The sequence below is a fragment of the Saimiri boliviensis genome, chromosome 1, assembly GCF_048565385.1.
Source record: "Saimiri boliviensis isolate mSaiBol1 chromosome 1, mSaiBol1.pri, whole genome shotgun sequence".
In the NCBI taxonomy this organism is placed as follows: domain Eukaryota; kingdom Metazoa; phylum Chordata; class Mammalia; order Primates; family Cebidae; genus Saimiri; species Saimiri boliviensis.
In genome coordinates, this window is record NC_133449.1 from 140,790,366 (window position 1) to 140,813,999 (window position 23,634).

The 23,634-nt window shown below is 50.2% G+C and overlaps 1 protein-coding gene across 1 annotated transcript; it reads right to left on the reverse strand.

The window, feature by feature from the left end:
* Positions 1-1,151: 1,151 nt before the first annotated feature.
* On the reverse strand, positions 1,152-23,591 carry SPATA33 (spermatogenesis associated 33). Its single transcript, XM_074405395.1, has 2 exons — positions 22,999-23,591; positions 1,152-6,958 (listed from the first exon to the last, which is right to left on the reverse strand). Exons 1-2 carry the CDS (start codon positions 23,159-23,161, stop codon positions 6,747-6,749), a joined length of 375 nt encoding a protein of 124 aa, XP_074261496.1. The 5' UTR covers positions 23,162-23,591; the 3' UTR covers positions 1,152-6,746.
* Positions 23,592-23,634: the final 43 nt, after the last annotated feature.

Below are 23,634 nucleotides of genomic sequence, written 5' to 3' on the forward strand. Positions count from 1 at the left end.
TTTAGTAGAGACAGGGTTTCATCATTTTGGCCAGACTGGTCTGGAACTACTGACTCCAAGTGATTCACCAGCGTCAGCCTCCCAAAGTGCTGGGGTTATAGGTGTGAGCCATTGTGCCTGGACTATTTCCTTTTTTTTTTTTTTTTTGAGACGGAGCTTCGCTCTTGTTACCCAGGCTGGAGTGCAATGGCGCGATCTCGGCTCACCGTAACCTCCGCCTCCTGGGTTCAGGCAATTCTCCTGCCTCAGCCTCCTGAGTAGCTGGGATTACAGGTACATGCCACCATGCCCAGCTAATTTTTTTGTATTTTTAGTACAGATGGGGTTTCACCATGTTGAGCAGGATGGTCTCGATCTCTTGACCTCGTGATCCACCCACCTCAGCCTCCCAAAGTGCTAGGATTACAGGCTTGCGCCACCGTGCCCAGCCCCAGCCTATTTCCTTTTAATAAGAAATTTATTAGAAAAATATTTTCCTGGCCGGGTGCGGTGGCTCAAGCCTGTAGTCCCAGCACTTTGGGAGGCCGAGGCGGGTGGATCACGAGGTCGAGAGATCGAGACCATCCTGGTCAACGTGGTGAAACCCCGTCTCTACTAAAAATACAAAAAACTAGCTGGGCGTGGTGGCGCGTGCCTGTAATCCCAGCTACTTAGGAAGCTGAGGCAGGAGAATTGCCTGAGCCCAGGAGGCGGAGGTTGCGGTGAGCCGAGATCGCGCCATTGCACTCCAGCCTGGGTAACAAGAGCGAAACTCCGTCTCAAAAAAAAAAAAAAAAAAAAAAAAAAAAAGAAAAATATTTTCCTGAAATATATATTTTTTGAGACACAGTCTTGCTCTGTTGCCCAGGCTGGAGTGCAGTGGCACAATCTTGGCTCACTGCAACCTCTGCTACCAGGATCAAGTGATTCTCCTGCCCCAGCCTCCTGAGTAATGGGACTACAGGCATGTGCCATTATGCCCAACTAATTTTTGTATTTTTAGGAGAGACGGAGTTTCACCATATTGGCCAGTCTTGTCTTGAACTCCTGACCTCTGGTAATCCACCCACCTCAGCCTCCCAAAGTGCTGGTATTACATGCATGAGCCACCACACCCAGCCAAATACAATTATTTTTAAGAAAAATTAGAAATGATGCCGGGCGTGGTGGCTCAAGCCTGTAATCCCAGCACTTTGGGAGGCTGAGGCGGGTGGATCACAAGGTCGAGAGATTGAGACCAACCTGGTCAACATGGTGAAACCCCGTCTCTACTAAAAATACAAAAAATTAGCTGGGCATGGTGGCGCGTGCCTATAATCCCAGCTACTCAGGAGGCTGAGGCAGGAGAATTGCCTGAGTCCAGGAGGCGGAGGTTGCGGTGAGCCGAGATCGCGCCATTGCACTCCAGCCTGGGTAACAAGAGCGAAACTCCATCTCAAAAAAAAAAAAAAAGAAAGAAAAAAAGAAAAATTAGAAATGAGCTAGACATTTAATGGGTATCTAGTATTTAACATAACTTTTGATTTGAAATTATAACAAGCTTACTTACAAGCATTTATTCCATTAAGTTTACCTAATTTTAAAAATAGTTTACCTAGATTACTTAAGAAAACTGTGATAGGCTGGGCACAGTGGCTTATACTTGTAATCCCTGCACTTTGGGAGGCCGAGTTGGGCGGATCACCTGAGGTCAGGAGTTCAAGAGCAGCCTGGCCAACTTGGTGAAACCCTGTCTCTACTAAAAATATTTTTTTTTAATTGCCATTCCTGGTGGCAAGTACCTGTAATCCTAGCTACCTGGTAGGCTGAGGCAGGACAATCACTTGAACCCAGGAGGCGGAGATTGCAGTGAGCCACGATCGCACCACTTGCACTCCAGCCTGGGCAACAGAGTGAGACTCCATGTCAAAAAAAGAAAAAAAAAAAAAAAAAAAAAAAACTGTGGCATTCTTCATTTAAAATTATTTCTTGGTTAACCTTTTCTTTGTGTGTATGTGCTGGGGTTTCACTCTTTTTGCCCAGGCTGGAGTGCAATGATGCAATCTCAGTTCACTGCAACTTCTGCCCGCAGGGTTCAAGTGATTCTCCTGCATCAGCTTCCTGAGTAGTAGGGATTATAGGCACCCACCACTATGCCTGGCTAATTTTTTTTTTTTTTTTTTTTTTTTGAGACGGAGTTTTCGCTTTTGTTACCCAGGCTAGAGTGCAATGGCGCGATCTCGGCTCACCGCAACCTCCGCCTCCTGGGTTCAGGCAATTCTCCTGCCTCAGCCTCCTGAGTAGCTGGGATTACAGGCACGCGCCACCATGCCCAGTTAATTTTTTGTATTTTTAGTAGAGACGGGGTTTCACCATGTTGACCAGGATGGTCTCAATCTCTTGACCTTGTGATCCACCCACCTCGGCCTCCCAAAGTGCTGGGATTACAGGCTTGAGCCACCACGCCCGGCAATTTTTGTATTTTTAGTAAATACTTTTCTCACCATGTTGGCCAGGCTAGTCTCAAATTCCTGACCACAGGTGATCCACCCATCTCAGCCTCCCAAAATGCTACAGTTACAGACGTGAGACACTGTGCCTGGCCTAACCACTTTTATAGCCTGTGAATTTCAGGTTTTTACCTAAGTAAGAACCTTATGGTTAAACAAGTGTTTCTCTTTTTTCTTTTTTTTTAATGCCAGTTGAGACATCGACCACCACCTGTGAAGTCTGGCCTGCAGACCCTGACTCTACCATGGATGAATGAATGTGCTTTCACACCATTACAGTCATACAAGTGGGCTAGGGGTGGCTGTTGGCTGCTTTCAGAGGGTGAAATGCAAGCAATCAACCAAGACCCTCTGTCCATCCACACATTTATTCATAACAGCGGCTCTAAGTCAACACGCTTGTGTATAATTAACATGGTTAAAACAGCGGTTTTATGAATGATAAAAGCTTTAGTTTCCAGGCCCTGGGTAAACATTATTAATGGGTAATTCCCCTTTGACCTCCCTGAGAGGGCTATTCCGCACGAAGTTTACATGACTAAACAGAGTAGAGACAATGCGATATGGGGTAAACAGACTTAATTAGAAAAGCCTCATGCCTATTTTCTCCCTAACTTAGTGGAACAACTGGTCACATTTGGCCTGCTCCAGTAAAGCCTTTTGGCCTTCCAAAAGGTATAAGACTAATCTATAACTTTTCCTAATGTATGACTGTAATGGTGTGAAAGCACATTCATCTCAAAATGCAGACAGACAGTCTGGGTTTGTTAGAGGGACATGAAAAATGAATGCCATGTCACACATAAAATTACAGGCTGTGCATGGTGGGGGACTTCAGTGGGGGATTACCCAACTTTGGGTAGATGGCTGCCCACTTTGGGTCCCCTCTCCTGAGAACTGTTCCACCATTCAACAAAACTCTCTGTTCTGCTCACCTTCTGGTTATCTGCATAACTGCATTCTTCTTGGACATGGGACAAGAACTTGGGACCTGCCAAATCACAGATACAAAAAGGACTGTGACCCTGTAAGACAACCCACTCACCAGCCCACTGGCCATGGGAACGATCAAGCTGTGATGTCCTTGGGGCTCTGAGTTCCTGGCAGCTCCAAGTTTTCAGGAGCCACCACATTCCCCTCGTCCAGACACCGATGCTGAAGGTGGAAGCAGGCTGTGGCAGGCGCAGCCCAGCCATCGGCTGAGCCCAGATCCCATGGTGAGTGTGGTCTGCTGGGCTAGGTGGGTGCAGTACCTCCAGCAGCAAGCCCAGAGCCAAGCAAGGCCTGGGTAGGGGTACCACCAGCCACAGAGGTCTCCAGCAGAAGCAGCAGCAACCCAAGAAATCCTGTGTCAAGTATTTCAGTTAAAAAAAAAAAAGGTAACACAATACAATAGCAAGCTCTTTAAGATGTGAGAGGAACTAGTCTGTTTACACTCTTGGGGTTCCATAAGAAAAACAGAAGTTTCTTCCCAAATAGAAGTCTGGTGCCTTCTCTTCCAGAGTCTGTTAGAGGGACATGAAAAATGAATGCCAAGTCAAACATAAAATTATAGGCTGCGTGTGGTGGGGACTTCAGCAGGCACTACCCAACTTCAGGTAGAGGGCTGCCCACTTTGGGTCCCTTCTCCACTCCAACCCCAAGAAAACTCTCTGTCCTGCTCATCTTCAGGTTGTCTGCATAACTCTGTATATGTGTATGTGGCATACAGACTTAATTAAGCTAATATGTTAGATATTAGCTTTTAATTAAGCTTACTTTTGACCATCCAGCTCTTTAAAAAAATCCTTTTGGATGTGTGCAGTGGCTCACACCTGTAATCCCAACACTTTGGGAGGCCAAGGTGGGTGGATCATCAGGTCCAGAGTTTAAGACCAGCCTGGCCAAGATGGTGAAACACCATCTCTACTAAAAATACAAAAATTAGCCAGGCACAGTGGCCCACACCTGTAATCCCAGCTACTCGGGAGGGTGAGGCAGCAGAAACACTTGAACCTGGGTGGCAGAGGTTGCAGTGAGCTGAGATCACAGCAGTGCACTCCAGCCTGGGTGACAGAGTGAGACTGCATCACACACACACAAAAAAAATCCACTTAAATCTTACTACTTTCTTTTAGCTGGAACAAACTGCTGATATTTCAAAAGTTAAACAAATTTCAAACCAGAAAGGATTTAGGAATCGAACCTGGGCTGTCTGGTGGAAAAATGGTAGAATGTACCTACAGAACTACATTTACTGTGATCACATTTACTCTGAGTGTGGCTTGGCTCGAAAAAGGTGGCCTTGTCATGCAAATAAAGCCCAGCAGGTGGTCAAAATCTTTTTTCCCCTTTGCTGGATGTTTTTTGTTTTTCCTTTTTCCCAGCTGTGGGAACTTTGCCAATTCAGAGGCCTTGTTTCCTACAATTGGAAAGTTTCAAGTCTAAGAGAGACAGTCAAACCCAATGGGAAAGACACTGAAGCAGCAAAAAATAGCAAACACAGAAACAACTAAACAAAAAGCAGGCAAAACAATCACACAATTCATACAATTACAGAGCACACTAACATAAGAAATTAGACCAGCCAGTTGTTCATCTCAGTTTTAGTCACTAAGGAGAATTTCCAAGACAGAACCCCAATTCCGCTACTTACCTAGGAACGGGGCCCAGGCTTTAGACTGTCTGCCGTCCTGGAATCAGGAAAAATTCCAAGTCCCCTTCCCTGTTGCATGTGAGCTGAACTCCAGGAAAGCTTCCTGTCCCCAACATCACGAAAGCAGGAAAACTCATCTTCTTTGTTGGAAGTAACACACCAGAAAAGGAAAAGGCATTGTACAGCAGAATAAAGCTCAGACCTCAACCAAGTTTCAGGAGACCAGACTCTCTGGAGGGTGATGGGGCTCCCAGATCCCAGCAAACTGTCCTATTGTCTTGAGCGATACACACAGCCAAAACTGGTCCTAAGTACCAGTAGGAAACCTGCCAAGGTTAGGGCCACCTACACTCTGAGTCCCTTCGTGGTCACCAATCTGTAAACCAAAAAGTATCTGAGACAGGTCTCCCTCAACTTAGAAGTTTATTTAACCAAGGTTAATGATGTGTGCCTGAGAGCCAGGTCTGTGCCCTCCCCCAAAGATGATGTTGAGGGCTTCAGTATTGAAAGGGGAAAAGAGGGCTGGAGGGGAAGGATGGAGGATCTGGCTACATCATCGAATCCACGTGTTACAAGAGAAAAGCAGCAGGTAGGAAAGAGTCACTTACATTTTTATCTGCTGCCCAGTAAATTGGCACTTCACCTAAGGTGAACAAAGAGTAGCTCCCTGTGGAGAAATTTTATTTGTAGCTCTCTGCTTAGGAACAAAAAGAAGGCAGCTTCTCGTTTGACTCATGTTTCAGATTATTTTTTTCTTTTGGCACAGTGAAATTAGCATACCAAGTTTTATTGGCCCTTCACATTTCCTGAGGCTCTGTGTATGTATGTATGTGCCAGATAGGCCTGTCTGGATTGGAACTACATGTTCCCTCCCATTGGCACCTGAGAAGTCCATGTCTGGGACTCTGGTGGACACGCTGCTGTCCCTTGGGTCTGTTGGCCAGTGAAGCAAGCATATCTCGGGAGATCACATGAAAAGCCTGTTGGCCAAACTAGAAACTAACAAAGCTAACACACTGTCACTAGATGCATGAGCCTTCCAGACAGCGAAGAGCATTCTCTCAGGCAACAAAGGAGGAGCATCTAGCCTTACCTGATGGCTGCTGGAGAGGGTGCAGCCATCGTGCTCAGGACCCTTCAATGGCCTCCCACAATCAGGAGCCCTCATCTGTGGGCCAGAAAGCCAGGACAGCACTGACAAGGCCACTTCCGACATCTAAGTGTGGTCGCTGCCCCCTTCCCCCAAACACATCTCTTCTGAAATGAAGGGAAAGTGTTTTAACTGTCCACCATGAAGCAGAGTGTGAGACGCCATCTGCTGTCCATCACTCTGCACAGCCAGCTACTCCCACCAGGAACATACTCATTTATTCATTTATCACCACAAAGCTCGCTTTCTGAGCTAGGCACTCCTGCCTCGACAGAGCTGCCAGCAACTCTGGGGAAGGCAGGACCAAATGGCACTAGAGAACGGGCCATGGCTTCTCACAGGGTTGGAGTGAGCCTGGTGCCACCCTCCTGGAGAGCACTGGAGAAGAGGGACGTGGCTTCCCAGAGGGTGGGTGGCTGTTCTGCTCAGACAGTGCCACCCTTCCTGATACGCCTATCATGGGGAGTAACGGGTGCTATGCAAGGGTGTCCGTTTATTCTTTGATATGTAAATCATAAGCATCTGCTGTACTGGGGGTCCTGTGTCGCCGGTAGGGGCCCCAGTCCTCAGGTTCCCGGATGGTTCTCTGCTCTTCAGTTCCGCTGGAACTGTAGCTGACTAGCGACTCATTTGAGGCCCGAGTGATGATAATCTGCGGAATGACGAATTTCCTCTTGGTGGACTTTTGCTTTACATCAGGTTTCTCTAGAGGAAAAAAACATCCAGGCATTTAGTAGATGTGTGTAAAGCTCCTTCCATGATGCACATACCTCCTACCACTGGTCAAAGTAAAGGAATTAGATTTCTGGTTCAGAAGAAATAGTTAACAGGAGTCCAAAAGTGATCAAAACTGTCCGTGAACATTCCAGATCTTAAACAGATTTGCAACTCAGCCACGAGGGTTGCTGATGCCAGACACCCCTTTTCAGGGAAGAAAACAAGAGAAACACTCCCATTCTCCGCCGTAAAGACACTGTGTGCAGCCTGGCACCAGGGCGACCAGCACAGGGAAGAGAGAAAGCACATGTCCAGACAGGAGCTGCCTCAGAGCCTCAGCTTCAGAGACACCATCACCACTCCAAAGGTTTCTAAGCCTGGTAAAGCCCTCTGTACAGAACTTTATCAATTAGAATGCTCTAGAGATGGACATTTCTGTCTGATGTTGCTCACATTTTGTTAAACTTGTTAAGATTACAAGGAATGTCGGAGACCTGTGAAACTGCTGAGTTTGCTGAATGTTATCAAGTAAAAGCAGAAGTGCTCCTCACCACCTACTCTCCCGGCCTGCCACCTGCCCCTTCCCAGAGTGCCACTGCTACCAGCTTAGGCACAGCCATTCAGTCATCTGGGAGAGCAGGGTGGAGCTCTCTCTCTGCACACGTATTTGTAGTATGGAGTTAGAAGACTCACACAGTCACCTTTTCACAAAAACATAACTACACCGGTCAGGTTGTTTTACAGCTTGCTTTGTGGGGACACTTGATAGCTCATGAACCTAGATACGTGGTGGGATGGACAGCTGGCAATGACAGTGCTGGCTTTATTATTATTAGAGATGGAGTTTCACGCTTGTTGCCCAGGCTGGAGCGCAATGGTGCGATCTCAGCTCACTGCACCCTCTGCCTCTCAGGTTCAAGCGATTCTCCTGCCTCAGCCTCCCGAGTAGCTGGGATCACAGGGATGTACCACCATGCCCAGCTAATTTTGTATTGTTAGTAGAGACAGGGTTTCTCCATGTTGGTCAGGCTGGTCTTGAACTCCTGACCCCAGGTGATCAGCCCACCATGCCCTCCCAAAGGGCTGGGGTTACAGGCATGAGCCACCATGTCCGGCCTATTATTTTCATTATTTTACTATTATTAATATTATTTTTGAGATGGAGTCTTGCTCTTTTGCCAGGCTGGAATGCAGTGGCACCATCCCCACTAACTGCAACCTCTGCCTCCTGGGTTCAAGTGATTCTCCTGCTTCAGCCTCCCAAGTATCTGGGACTACAGGTGCGCACCACCACGCTTAGCTACTTTTTGCATTTTTTTTTTTTTTTTTTTTAGTAGAGAAGGGGTTTCACCATGTTGGCCAGGATGTTCTCAATCTCTTGACTTCATGATCTGCCCGCCTTGGCCTCCCAAAGTGCTGGGATTACAGGTGTGAGCCACTGTGCCTGGCTGACAGTGCTGGTTTTTATTGCATGCCTGTTCTGAGCCCTAGAACAGTGAATAATGACACACAGCAGCTTCAGGTATAGGTCCCTGATGACCCATATTTTACAAACAAAACTGAGATACAGACAGGCCAAGTCACCTGCCCAAGGTTAGGCAGATGGGAGAAACGGAGAGGCCAAGTCACCTGCCTAAGGCTAGTCAGATCGGGGGAGAGCATACCACTGCACTCCAGCCTGGCAACATAGTAAGACTCTGTCTCAAAAAAAAAAAAAATTATATCAATTTACCTTTCCACAAAGAGATTTTAAACTAAGAAAGAGGTTCCGTATTCCAAACTTATAAAAACATTTACCCATTTTCCGTTTTTTTTTTATTCTTGCTGTTCGAGTCAGGGTCTCACTCCGGTCACCCAGGCAGTGAGGGCAGGGGCAGCCACCTGGAGCAGCTACTGCGAAGTCACCAGCCGCAGTGGACATGGTGTGGCTGGGGCTGCATGCCCCACAGAGCCTGCAGGAGCCAGGAGCAGGTGGGAGCTCCACCCCTCCAGAGTTGGTGGGGCAGGAGCCCCTCCCAGTTGCAGCTGTGGCCCTGGGCATCCCTGTACTCTGAGGGCCTGGGAAGTCCTCCAATCTCTGCAGGCTCAGAAGTGCTTGCTCCCACCATCTGGCCTCTCCCCACTCCCACTGCCCGCTCCAATTTCAGAGCAAAGCTGAGGCTAAACCCAGGCACTGTTGCAACCCGGGCGGGTGTGCATACGCTCCAGGCAGTGCTGATAAGCAAGGCCCCTGCCATCTCGGGTCCCTCTGGACTTCAGATGCCTGCGAGCACTGGGAGAAAGGTTAAGCGGGGGCCTGAGGGCAGCTCAGCCTGAGCCTGCAGGCATCCCTCAGCACAAACAGCCTGGGCACCATGGACAACACAACTGATGGCGACGGGAGGCAGACAGGCTCTTAGGTAGACAGAGGCGGGTCCCCGGTGAAGCCCCATCTTCAAGCCAGGGACAGCCTGAAGGCTGGGGACTGGGCTCAGCTCTGGGTGGAGTGTGTGGCTCAGAGGGAGAACTTACAGTGCTTTTTCTGGCCTGTCGATGGCTGCCCATGGACCAGCAAGCAGGCACTTCCTCCCTTCTGAAGCCTATAAAAATACTGGACTCAGCCAGACTCACAGAGAGACGTCAAGAGGACCAGCTGTGGGGGAAGGAGCTACCCAGTTAGGTCTCCTCAACTCACTGGGATAATCTGCCGGCAGAAACAAGCTACCCAGTCTGGGTCCCCCGTCTGCTGAAAGTTGGACACTCGTTGGATAATCTGCCTGCGGAAAGGAGTTACCCACACTGGGTCTCCTGAGAACTGTTCTGTCGCTCAGTGAAGCTCCTCTCCACCTGTCTCACCCGCCAGTTGCCCACGTACCTCATTCTTCCTGGAGGGGGGACAAGACCTTGGGACCTGCCAAATGGCAGGACTGAAAGAGCTGTAACAAACAGGATTGAAACACACCCTCCTCCCTTCCACCTGCCATGTTGCAGGCGACAAGGAGAGAAGAGCTACAGCCATTTGGGGAGGCCAGGGCTGTGATACCCTCTTTGGGGCTCTGTGGTTCCTGGCATCTCCAATCTCTTGGGTGCCACTGCATTCTCCTCATTCGAATGTGGGTGCCTGCAGCAGAAGCCACATGTGGAACACCTGGTCCAGCCATAGCCTCACACAGAGCCAGCACCTATGCTGGCACCTGCAGCTGCCCATCCCAGGCCTGTGCCCAGCTGTGCATGGTAGCTGGACCCCACACTTACTCACCGACACACCACTCGCTGCTCTACGCCTGGCTCAACCTTGGCAGGTGTGGGATCTGAGCCAGTGTGAGCTGAGTGCAGCCTGCTGGGCCGAGCGGGCAGTACAAGTCCAGCAGGTGTCAGCAAAACCCAAGCAGAGGCACTGTGGCCACAGAACTGGCTGGTGAGGGGACACCCTTAAGACTCCCGTGACAACAGCAGGGTGGTGGCGTAACCAAGACTCACCACAGCCCCACCCACCTAGGCTCAAGTGATCCTCCCTCTCCATTAAAAAATTTTTTTGGTACAGACAAGGTCTCACTCACCGTGTTGCCCAAACTTGTTTTTGAGACATAGTCTTGCTCTGTTGTCTAGGCTGGAGTACGGTGGTGCAATCAAAGCTCACTGCCACCTTGACCTCCCAGGCTCAAGGGATCCTACATTTAAGTTGTTTTGTTTGTTTCTTTGTTTTGAGGCAGGGTCTCGCTCTGTAGCCCAGGCTGGAGCGCAGTGGCTGGATCTCAACTCACTGCAACCTCCGCTTCCGGGGTTCAAGCAATCCTCTGCCTCAGCCTCCTGAGTAGCTAGGATTACAGGTGTCTGTCACCACGCCCAGCTAATTTTTGTATTTTCAGTAGGGATGGGGTTTCACCATGTTGGTCAGGCTAGTCTCAAACTCAAGCGATCTGTCTGCCTGACCTCAAGCAATCCGTCTGCCTCGGCCTCCCAAAGTGCTGGTACCACAGGCGTGCAGTGCACTTGGCCAAGGTACTAGAGTTAAGCCTCGTTTTCTACGTTAGCAAGTCAGCTGTCCGGCACCATCCATGTTTCCCATGCAGCTGATGTGGTGCATTGTAGGGGGAAATCCCATAGCGCCCAGGCAGGAGCCAAAGGCCTCAGCCTATTTCCATATAATAATGAAGGAAAAAGTAATTAGAAATATAACCATAGTAATTAGTTATTCGTATGTGATCTTAGTTATTCATAGATCTTTTTTTTTCTTTTTTTCTTGATCCGGAGTTTCGCTCGTTACCCAGGCTAGAGTGCAATGACGTGATCTCGGCTCAAGGCAACCTCCGCCTCCTGAGTTCAGGCAATTCTCCTGCCTCAGCCTCCTGAGTAGCTGGGATCACAGGCACGTGCCACCGTGCCCAGCTAATTTTTAGTATTTTTAGTAGAGACGGGGTTTCACCACGTTGACCAAGATGGTGTCTATCTCGACCTCATGATCCACCCACCTCAGCCTCCCAAAGTGCTGGGATTACAGGCGTGAGCCACGGCGGCGCCCGGCCTATTCACAGATCTTAATTCTTTTACTAATGCCTCTCAGGTCGGAAGTGTGAACCTGGGGAGACACTGTGAAATGAATGACACTAAGGCAAGATGCTCCAAGCCCTCTGTCACGCCTGCATAAGGGCTGCTGGAGGGCGCCTCGGCTGGGAAAGCACCCGCTGTTTAGCCAGCCAGGGAAGGAGACATCCAAAATGGGGGAGACATCGCCTTCCTTGGGGAAGTGTGGAGAAAACTCCACTTCTCCAAGCTCTTGTGGTAAGGCCTGATGGCTGTCAGGAACACCCACAAATATCCGGGGACTTAACTGTCTCTGTGATGCTGTGCTTCAGTGGTCACATTCCAGGTCTACTCTCATGTTCTGCTTCTGCACCTGGTTCCTTTTTTCTTAGAAAAGATAATCAGTAATACTAACATAAATATTAATATTTCAGTTCTTTATGCATTATGCTCCTTACCTCACTTCGGGTGCCAGAAATTCCTGAGCCCCCACCTGAATGATGCGTGATGTACTTGACCCTCTCACTGCCACGCCCTATCCACCCCGCCCCCCGTCTCCAACCTCCAAGACCACGACCTACCTACCCTGTCCCCAAATTTGCAACTCAATAAAAGTGAGAGTGTCTCAGCATTCAGGGCCACTGCTGGTCTCTGAGACCTGGGTAGCAGTGGACCCCTGGGCCCAAACTCTCCTTTCTGTATCTGTCTATCTTGTGTCTTTTATTTCTACTATTTCTCGTCTCCACACCACCTGGCAGTGGCTCACAGAACCCTGAAGGACTGGACCCTACAGTGCATCACTGCCAACTCCCACGTGATGTGAGCCCTAAGCTCTGCTCCTCCCTCCATCTGTTCCGGGACCTGTTTTACTCTAACCCACTTGAGTATCAGAGGGCCCATCCCCCTCATGCGTCTGCTTTTCCAGATGTTTAATGTTGCTCTTTCATTTTTATTCCTTATTTTGAGATGGAGTATCACTCTTGGCCCCCAGGATGGAGTAAAGTGGTACGATCTCAGCTCACTGCAACCTCTGCGTCCCAGGTTTAAGTGATTCTCCTGCCCCAGCTTCCCGAGCAGCTGAGACTACAGTCGTCCAATACCACGCTCAGCTAATTTTTGTTTAGTAGAGACAGGTTTCACTATGTTGGCCAGGCTGGTCTCGAACTCCTGACCTCAAGTTGTCTGCCCACCTTGGGAGCCCAAAGTGTTGGGGTTACGGGTGTGAATCACTGCACCTGGCCTCATTTCTCTTTTTTTTCTTTTTCTTCCCCAGACATTAGGACTCATTTGTATTCTTTAGTTGAACCTTTGAATAATCTGCTGTTATTCCCAAAAGACCTGTTGTGTTTTGACTTGGTGTTGATTGACTCGGCAAAGGTTAACATATTTACTCTACCGAAATTTTCTAGTCTAAAACAAGACTCTTTTATCTTCCTCAGAGGCTAAAGTTTCTTCATTAAGAAATGTGAACCTTGGGCTGGGTGTGGTGGCTCACGCCTGTAATCCCAGCACTTCGAGAGGCTGAGGCGGGTGGATCACAAGGTCAAGAAATCGAGACCATCCTGGCCAACATGGTGAAGTGCCATCTCTATCTACTAAAAATACGAAAATCAGCAGGGCATGGTGGCACGTGCCTGCAGTCCCAGCGACTTGGGAAGCTGAGGCAGGAGAATCGCTTGAACACAGGAGGAGGAGGGTGCAGTGGGCTGAGATCAAGCAACTGCACTTCGGCCTTCTGACAGAGCAAGACTCCATCTCAAAAAAAAAAAAAAAAAAGAAAGAAAGAAATGTGAATCTTGGGCCAGGCGCAGTGGCTCACACCCAACATCCGAGCACTTTGGGAGGCTGAAGTGGCAGACTGCTTGGGCTTAGGAGTTCGAGACCAGCCTGTGCAACATGCTGAAACCCCAACTCTACAAAAAATACAAAAATGTTGTAGAGTTGGGTATAGTGATGTTCACTGTGGTTCCAGCTACTCAGGGAGTTGCGATGTGAGAATCCTTCGAGCCCAGAAGGTCAAGGCTTCAGTGAGTTGAGATTATGCCACTGCACTCCAGCCTGGGTGAGACCGTCTCAAAAACAAAATAGAAAGAAAAAAAAGAAATGTGACTCTACTCTGAGTTCTTGATCGTATTACGTGTACTTCTGTTGCTGCAAGATAAACGACCACAAACTCAGCAGCTGAAATCAGTACATCCATTGGCCATCTCATTGCTTACAGTCAGGAGTCCTGGTGTGGCATGGTTGGGGCTCATGAATTCCGGTGCCAGCTGGGCTACATTCTCATGAGGAACCGGAGGGTCCTCTTTAGGTAGAATGTATTCGTGGTTCAAGAAATGAAGCCCCATTTTCTTGCTGGCCTTGGAAGGTGCTTGCTTGAAGTTTGCAGTGGCCTAAAGCCTCTGACACTTTTCCCATCCAGCTTCCCTCCTCGGGTAAGGCTCACCCAGGATCATCGCTCATTATGATCATGTCAAACTCAACGGATGAGTAAGTAACTTCAGGAGTGACACACCTCCCTCTTCCTCATTGCATCCACACTGGGAGGAGGTTGACACAGCGCTGTTCACCGGGGCAGGGATGATGCAGGCTGTCCTAGAGTCCTGTCACCTTGACACCCAACCACCTGCCAGGAAGACGTGGGCCTCCACACTGTGTCACAGCCCTCATCCACAGCCAACAGGATATTCTTTGGCTTCTCTTAGATCTAAATTTATTTATTATTTATTTTTATTTTTATTTTTATTTTTATTTTTTTTTGAGATGGAGTTTCGCTCTCGTTACCCAGGCTGGAGTGCAATGGCGCGATCTCAGCTCACCGCAACCTCCGCCTCCTGGGTTCAGACAATTCTCCTGCCTCAGCCTCCTGAGTAGCTGGAATTACAGGCACGTGCCACCATGCCCAGCTAATTTTTTGTATTTTTAGTAGAGACGGGGTTTCACCATGTTGACCAGGATGGTCTCGATCTCTTGACCTCGTGATCCACCTGCCTCGGCCTCCCAAAGTGCTGGGATTACAGGCTTGAGCCACTGCGCCCGGCCTTTTTAATTTTTTTTGAGACGGAGTTTCACTCTTGTTACCCAGGCTGGAGTGCAATGGCGCGATCTCGGCTCACCACAACCTCCGCCTCCTGGGTTCAGGCAATTCTCCTGTCTCAGCCTCCTGAGTAGCTGGGATTACAGGCACACGCCACCATGCCCAGCTAATTTTTTGTATTTTTCGTAGAGACAGGGTTTCACAATGTTGACCAGGATGGTCTCGGTCTCTTGACCTCGTGATCCACCCGCCTCGGCCTCCCAAACTGCTGGGATTACAGGCGTGAGCCACCGCGCCCGGCTCTAAGTTTATTTTTGAGCTTATCATTTGCTTTACACTGCACTGTATTTCCTGCTTGGAAGCCTAGAAGGGTGTTCCTCATTGAGAAATCAGATTAATATTTACATTTTTTCTTTTTTTTTTTAGACGGAGTTTCGCTCTTGTTACCCAGGCTGGAGTGCAATGGCGCGATCTCGGCTCACCGCAACCTCCGCCTCCTGGGTTCAGGCAATTCTCCTGCCTCAGCCTCCTGAGTAGCTGGGATTACAGGCACGCGCCACCATGCCCAGCTAATTTTTGTATTTTTAGTAGAGACGGGGTTTCACCATGTTGACCAGGATGGTCTCGATCTCTTGACCTCGTGATCCACCCGCCTCGGCCTCCCAAAGTGCTGGGATTACAGGCTTGAGCCACCGCGCCCAGCCAACATTTTTTCTTTTTTTGAAACAGCGTGTTTACTCTGCCACCTTGGCTGGAGGGCAGTGGTGCAATCTTGGCACATTGCAGCCTCGACCTCCTGGGCAAGGGATCCTGCTGTCTCGGCCCTGAGAAGATGGGACTACGGCACGCTCCACCACACCTGGCTAATTTTTGAATTTTTTGTAAAAATTGTGTTTCACCATGCTGCCCAAGTCTTGAACTTCTGGGCTCAAGTGATCTGCCTGCCTGGGCCTCCCAGTGTTAGAGATGACAGGAGTGAGCCACTGCATCTGGTCTCCTATTCACTCGTCTCAATCCGGAACTGATGTCAGTATGTGGCAAGAGATTACAATCCAATTTGTTTCCCTTGAAGCCAATTCTCCTAGCATCGTCTACTACAGAATCCTTGCTTTTCCCATTTATTTTTGGTACTAGTTTTATCATACATTAATTATATACACATAGAGATATATACTCAGTAGGGACCTATTCTTGTCCATATTTTCTATTATCTTTTTTTTTTTACACACAGGAACTATATTTTATTATAAATGGATACATTTTTAATTTTAAATAATTATAAATTCACGGAAAATTTAAACATTAGTATAGAGAGGTCCCATGTACCCTTCACCCAGTTTTCCCCAAAGGTAACATTTAAATTTTTATGAATTTGTGATGAGGGATTGCTCTGTTTCCCAGGTTGGAGTGCAGTGTTGCAATCTCGGCTCACTGCAACCTCCACCTTCCAGATTCAAGCGATTCTCCTGCCTCAGACTCCCAAGTAGCTCAGACTACCAGCGCCCAGCTAATTTTTGTACCTTTAGTAGAGACGGGGTTTCACCATGTTGGTCAGGCTGTTTTAGAGTCTCGACCTCAGGGGATCTGCCCACCTCGGCCTCCCAAAGTCCTGGGGTTACGGGCATGAGCCACTGCGCTTGGCCTACAGAGCTAACATTTATGTAACTATAGTACTATTATTGACATGAGGAAATGGCAGACCTACACCATTTAATCGATTGCCACCAGCACAACCAACATTCCAACCTCCCTCTTGCTGCCACTTCACAGACACACCCACTCCCCACCCCAACCCTAAACCCCTGGTGACCAACAATCTGTCCTCCATGTCTATAATCTTGCTGTAGAAATGGAATCATACAGCATGTGACTTTCTGCGAATGGCTTTCTCACTCAGCATATTTTTCAGTATCTGACAGAGGTGTTCTATTTCTCTACTTTTTCAAAATTTTCTTGCAATTCAGCATACTGTACCTTCATAAAAGTGTTATGAAAGTGTTCAAACACGCTGGGTGCAGTGGCTCACGCCTGTAATCCCAGCACTCGGGAATCTGAGGTTAGCAGATCACCTGAGGCCAGGAGTTCCAGGCCAGCCTGGCCAACATGGTGAAACCCCACCTCTACTAAAAACAGAAAAAAAAAAAAAATTTAGCCAGGTGTGGTGGTGGGTGCCTATAATCCCAGCTACTCAGGAGGCTGAGGCAGGAGAATCGCTTGAACTCGGGAGGCGGAGATTGCAGTGAGCCAAGAAAAGAGATTGCGTCATTGCACTACAGCCTGGGCAACAAGAGCAAAAGTCCATCTCAAAAATAAATAAATTATTAAAGTGTTCAAACACATAAGAAAACAGAATAGTATAACGAGCACCTGCATTTCTGCAGCACTCAGCTTTGGTTAGTGTTTTATCTTTTTCTATCTTCCTCATTTTTTTCCTTTCATTTTTATAAATAAAGACAGGGTTTCACCATGTTGGTCAGGCTCGTCTTGAACTCCCAACCTCAGGTGATCTGCCTGCCTTGGCCTCCAAAGTGCTTGGATTACAGGTGTGAGCCACCATGCCCAGCTTTTTTTTTTTTTTTTTTTTTTGAGACGGAGTTTCGCTCTTGTTACCCAGGCTGGAGTGCAATGGCGCAATCTCAGCTCACCGCAACCTCCGCCTCCCGGGTTCAGGCAATTCTCCTGCCTCAGCCTCCCGAGTAGCTGGGATTACAGACACGCGCCACCATGCCCAGCTAATGTTTTGTATTTTTAGTAGAGACGGGGTTTCACCATGTTGACCAGGATGGTCTCGATCTCTTGACCTCGTGATCCACCCGCCTCGGCCTCCCAAAGTGCTGGGATTACAGGCTTGAGCCACCGCGCCCGGCACATCCTCCTCTTTTTGATCAAGTGTTTTATTTGTGGTAGAATTTCCAACATTCTGGAATAAGCTGACTATAAATCTGTGACATGTTAAATCTCTATAATGTTTGCGAATTTTTGTAATGCAAAAATTTAAGCATATACAGAAGTAGCAGCAATAACGGTATAATGTATCTCTATCAGTCCGTTTTCATGCTGTTAATAAAGACACCAGAGACTGAGTAATTTATACAGGAAAAAGGTTTAATGGACTTACAGTTCCACATGGCTGGTAAGGTGTCACAATCACAGTGGAAGGCAAGGAGGAGCAAGTCACGTCTTAAACGGACGGCGGCAGGCGGAGCAAGCTTGTGCAAGGAAACTCCCACTTTTTTTTTTTTTTTTTTTTTTTTTGAGAGAGTTTCGCTCTTACCCAGGCTGGAGTGCAATGGCGCGATCTCGGCTCACCGCAACCTCCGCCTCCTGGGTTCAGGCAATTCTCCTGTCTCAGCCTCCCGAGTAGCTGGGATTACAGGCACGCACCACCATGCCCAGCTAACTTTTTGTATTTTTAGTAGAGACGGGGTTTCACCATGTTGACCAGGATGGTCTTGATCTCTTGACCTCGTGATCCACCCACCTCGGCCTCCCAAAGTGCTGGGATTACAGGCTTGAGCCACCGTGCCTGGCCCAACTCCCACTTTTAAAACCATCACATCTCATGAGACTCATTCACCATCATGAGAATAGCTTAGGAAAGACCTGCCCCCATAATTCAGTCACCTCCAACCTCGTTCCTCCCACAACATGTGGGAATTTAAGATGAGATTTGGGTGAGGACACAGCCAGGCCACATCAGTATCCCAACAGCTGCCACAAAGATTAACTTACAGCCAAACTTCATCTTCGGCCGGGCGCGGTGGCTCAAGTCTGTAATCCCAGCACTTTGGGAGGCTGAGGCGGGTGGATCACGAGGTCAAGAGATCGAGACCATCCTGGTCAACATGGTGAAACCCCGTCTCTACTAAAAATACAAAAAAAATTAGCTGGGCATGGTGGCGCGTGCCTGTAATCCCAGCTACTCAGGAGGCTGAGGCAAGAGAATTGCCTGAACCCAGGAGGCGGAGGTTGCGGTGAGCCGAGATCGCGCCATTGCACTCCAGCCTGGGTAACAAAAGCGAAACTCCGTCTCAAAAACAAACAAACAAACAAAAAAAAACAAAAAACAAACTTCATCTTCGTCACTTAGCCCCTCTGTTCTGGTTACTACTGCTTCACAGCAACTCACCCTAAGCCTTAGCAACGATTTTCTCTTCTCATGATTTTAGGCATTCAGGACAGGTTTGGTGGGACAGGTTCACCTGTGGTTGCCCAGGCAGTTGCAGGCATCTGAACACTCACTGAGATGTCCAGGGTGGCTCTTGGGAGTGGATGCTGATGCTGGCTGCCCGAGGTGCATGGCCCAAGCTGTAAAGACTCAAGATTCCAGCCAGAGCATGGAATCGCTGATGGCTTGTTCACTCACAAGTATGGCTCCTGATTTGGAAGTGCTGAGGGACCAGGACAGCTAACTACAGGGCTTCCCAGGTTCAGGTTCAGGTTTGAAAGCATTTCTTTTTTTTTTTTTTTTTTTTTTTTTTGAGACAGAGTTTCGCTCTTGTTACCCAGGCTGGAGTGCAATGGCACAATCTCGGCTCACCGAAACCTCCGCCTCCCGGGCTCAGGCAATTCTCCTGTCTCAGCCTCCTGAGTAGCTGGGATTACAGGCATGCACCACCATGCCGAGCTAATTTTTTGTATTTTTAGTAGAGACGGGGTTTCACCATGTTGACCAGGATGGTCTCCATCTCTTGACCTCGTGATCCACCCGCCTCAGCCTCCCAAAGTGCTGGGATTACAGGCTTGAGCCACCGCGCCCGGCAGTTTGAAAGCATTTCTATCATCCCCAAGTGCCCTGTGCTCGGTCGTGGCCAGCTCCCATCTCTACTAAGTGTGCCTTTTCTGGCCATTTTATTTAAAGGTAATTGCAATATGGCTCATCCTTCTCTGGCTATTCTCAGTGTCCCATATTGGTGGCTCCTTTACAGTGTGGCAACAAAGTGAGTAGTCTGCTCTGTCAGTCAGCCTGCCATTGAACATGTACACGTCACTCAGCCCGTCACTGTGTGAACACACACACTTCACTCACTCAGCCCGTCACTGTGTGGAGAACACACACACTTCACTCACACAGCCCGTCACTGCAAGGAGAACACGTACACTTCACTGACTCAGCCCGTCACTGTGTGGAGAACACACACACTTCACTGACTCAGCCCATCACTGCACGAAGAACATGCATACTTCACTCACTCAGCCCGTCACTGCACGGAGAACACGCACTTCACTCACTGAGCCCGTCACTGCACGGAGAACACGCACACTTCACTCACTGAGCCTGTCACTGCATGGAGAACATGCACACTTCACTCACTGAGCCCATCACTGCACGGAGAACACGTACACTTCACTCACTCAGCCTGTCACCGCATGGAGAACACACATACTTCACTCACTCAGCCTGTCACTGCACGGAGAACACACACACTTCACTCACTGAGCCCGTCACTGCACGGAGAACACGCACACTTCACTCACTGAGCCCGTCACTGCGTGGAGAACACTCACACTTCACTCACTCAGCCTGTCACTGCACGGAGAGCACACACACTTCACTCACTCAGCCCGTCAATGCACGAAGAACACACACACTTCACTCACTCGGCCCGTCACTGCACGGAGAACACGCACACTTCACTCACTGGGCCCGTCACTGCGTGGAGAACACTCACACTTCACTCACTCAGATCGTCACTGCGTGGAGAACACACACACTTCACTCACTCAGCCCATCACTGTGTGGAGAACACACACACTTCACTCACTCAGCCCATCACTGCGTGGAGAACACACACACTTCACTCACTCAGACCATCACTGCATGGAGAACACACACACTTCACTCACTCAGAACGTCACCGCACGGAAAACACGCACATTTCACTCACTCAGACCGTCACCGCGTGGAGAACACACACACTTCACTCACTCGGCCCGTCACTGCACGGAGAACACGCACACTTCACTCACTCGGCCCGTCACTGCACGGAGAACACGCACACTTCACTCACTGGGCCTGTCACTGCGTGGAGAACACTCACACTTCACTCACTCAGATCGTCACTGCGTGGAGAACACACACACTTCACTCACTCAGCCCATCACTGTGTGGAGAACACACACACTTCACTCACTCAGACCGTCACTGCGTGGAGAACACACACACTTCACTCACTCAGAACGTCACTGCACGGAAAACACGCACATTTCACTCACTCAGACCATCACCGCGTGGAGAACACACACACTTCACTCACTCAGCCCGTCACTGCGTGGAGAACATGCACACTTCATTCACACAACCCGTGACTGTGTGGAGAACAAACACTTCACTGACTCAGCCCGTCACTGCACGGAGAACACGCACACTTCACTCACTCAGACCGTCACTGCACGGAGAACACGCACACTTCACTCACTCACCTGTCACTGCACAGAGAACACACACACTTCACTCACTCAGCCCTTCACTGCAGGGAGAACACACACACTTCACTCACTCAGCCCGTCACTGAGTGGAGAACACACACACTTCACTCACTCAGCCCGTCACTGCAGGGAGAACACACACACTTCACTCACACAGCCCGTCACTGCGTGGAGAACACGCACACTTCACTCACTCAGCCTGTCACTATGTGGAGAATGGGCACACTTCATCCTCCCTCCTGAAACTCTGTCCTCGTTCTTGCTCTGCAGTTTTCCCTTCAGGTCCACCTTCCTCTCCCCACCCCTTGGAGTGACAGACACTGCTGGGGCCCTTCCCTACACTCGGTGCTGGCAGAGGTCCTGCCCGTTTCTGAGCTTCACAGCTCCCTCCAACCCCTGGTGAACCTGCAAAGTTGAGTGCATCCTAGAGAGGCCAGGCAGGCAAAGCATTCCTGGAAAGGTTTCCTTGCTAATATAAGGCAAAGACCAACGCCTCTTGGAGTAGACGCAGGCCTGCCTGCATGTGGGAGATGTACAGTCATCAGGGGCTGTGGAGGAGGACGTCCCTGACACTGAGGGTGGCAGAGAGGAAACCTGCATAGCCCTTGATGTCACCACTGTGCTAATGAGCAAGGCACCCCAGAAACCCTGCCTCTGACCCTTCATTTGTGACACATTAAATCCCTGTTAAAGCTCAGTTTAGCTAGCTGTTCTGTAACTTTCAACTAAAAGCACCCTGAGAGACCGGTAGCATTTTCCAAACTGCCGTCCTAGGGTGATGTGATTTCTGCAGACTTCCACCCTCCAGTGAGGGGTTCCGAAGCTGGGGATTCAAATACATGCCTTTCTTCCAAGTCCAAGGCCTGGAGCCTCTTCCCTCCAGCGATTGATCCCACAAGTGTGCCAGTCTGAACTAGCCCAGGCTCAGATCCTCTGCCTAGCAGGCCAGTCATCCCTGCCATTCTTTATTGTCTGACCCATGAGGGCTTCGCTCTTGTCATGAAATGGAAACAACTCTTTCTGGCATAGGCCCTGAATCTCCTCAGACAGGCTCTGCGGGTTCTGGAATTCCTGCTGCACGGCCTCGCTGGTTCCCAGCAGACCACAGCAAGGGGCCTCTGAAGGTACCACCCTCCTGGGAACTTGCCCTCTACTGGTAGGCAAAGGGCCCATCATGCTACCCTTGCTTTATTTTTATATATTCATTTTTTGCAGAGACAAGGTCTCACCATGATGCCCAAGGTGGTCTTGAACTCCTGGGCTCAAAATATCCTCCCGCCTGGCAGGGCGGGACAAGTAGCTGGGACAACAGGTGTGAACCACCGCGCCTGGCAGCACCTGATTTTTTTTTTTTTTTTTTTTTTTGAGATGGTATCTCGCTCTGTCGCCCAGGCTGGAGTGCAACGGTGTGATCTCAGCTCACTGCAAGCTCCGCCTCCACAGTTCAAGTGATTCTCCTTCCTCAGCCTCCCAGCTGAGATTACAGGCGCCTGCCACCATGCCTGGCTAACTTTTTTGTATTTTTAGTAGAGAGATTTCACCATCTTGGTCAGGCTGGTTTTGAATTCCTGACCTCAGGTGATCTGCCCGCCTCAGCCTCCCAAAGTGCTGGGATTACAGGCCTGAGCCACCACACCCGGCAACCCTCTGTTCTTCAAAATATTTCACAGTTCGAGCTCCACAACCCATGTGGCAAAACTAACGGGAAGCTCTGTATTCTAGTTTCGTCACCTTCACCCGCACACCAGAGGCCTGGTCGCAGCCGGCTGTCGCGCGGGGTCCACGTGCTCGGTCACCCTGTAGAGCGTGCTCGCGCCAGCGCGCTCCGAGCGCCCCGCTCCGGGCTGGGACGGCTTCCCACGCTCTGCTCCAGTGCGCGGACACTGCTGCAGCCCTCCAGCACCCCGTATTCACAAACCACGGACGCTGGGTATCCCCCCACATACAGCCCCTAAATCACACCAGCTGCAGCTTCGGAGCCCGAGCCTGCTGCCCGCGTCCACCTGGCAGGGTCTCGGGAGCTGCCGACCGCGCTCCGCTCCCTCCCGGCGCGTCCTACCTGCCGGCACAGCCGCGCGCGGCGGGTGCCGGGCGGTCCCGGGCCCCGGGTGCAGGCCGTCCGCAGGCCGCTCCGACCCCCGCTCTGCCTGCCTGGGTTCCGGGGCCGGCGTCTCCATCCCCCGCTCCGCCGCCTGGGGAGCGGGACAGCTGGGCGGCGCCATCTTCTGCTCCTCACCTGAAACGCACGGACCACCCGTCAGAGCCGGGACTTACGGAATCCAGGACGGCGGGGCCCGTCGTCTTCCGGCGCCCGCCTGGGTCCAGAACAAGCTTCAAAGTCTCGAGTCACTCCGTTCCCGTCACCGCCTCGGGGGGGAAAATACTAAATGCGCCGTCGTCGGCGGACTCGGGTCAGGAAGCGTCCGCGCTCGCGCCGCCCCGCCCAGCCCCGCCCTGGGCCGCGCCGAGGGGCGGAGAGGCGGAGAGCCCAGCGCCGGCGCCCCCTTTACCTTTCCGGGGTTTCTCTTTGCTTTTGGAAAGGCCCATAAGCGAGCTCACCGTCCCCGCGGGCGCAGGCCCGGATCCCCGCACCTCAGCGGCTCCGCAGCGCTGGGCGACTCACAGAGGGCCCTGGCGTCCGCGGCGCGCATCACCATGGCAACCGCGCGCAGCGTAGCCCTGCCCGGCCCCTCCC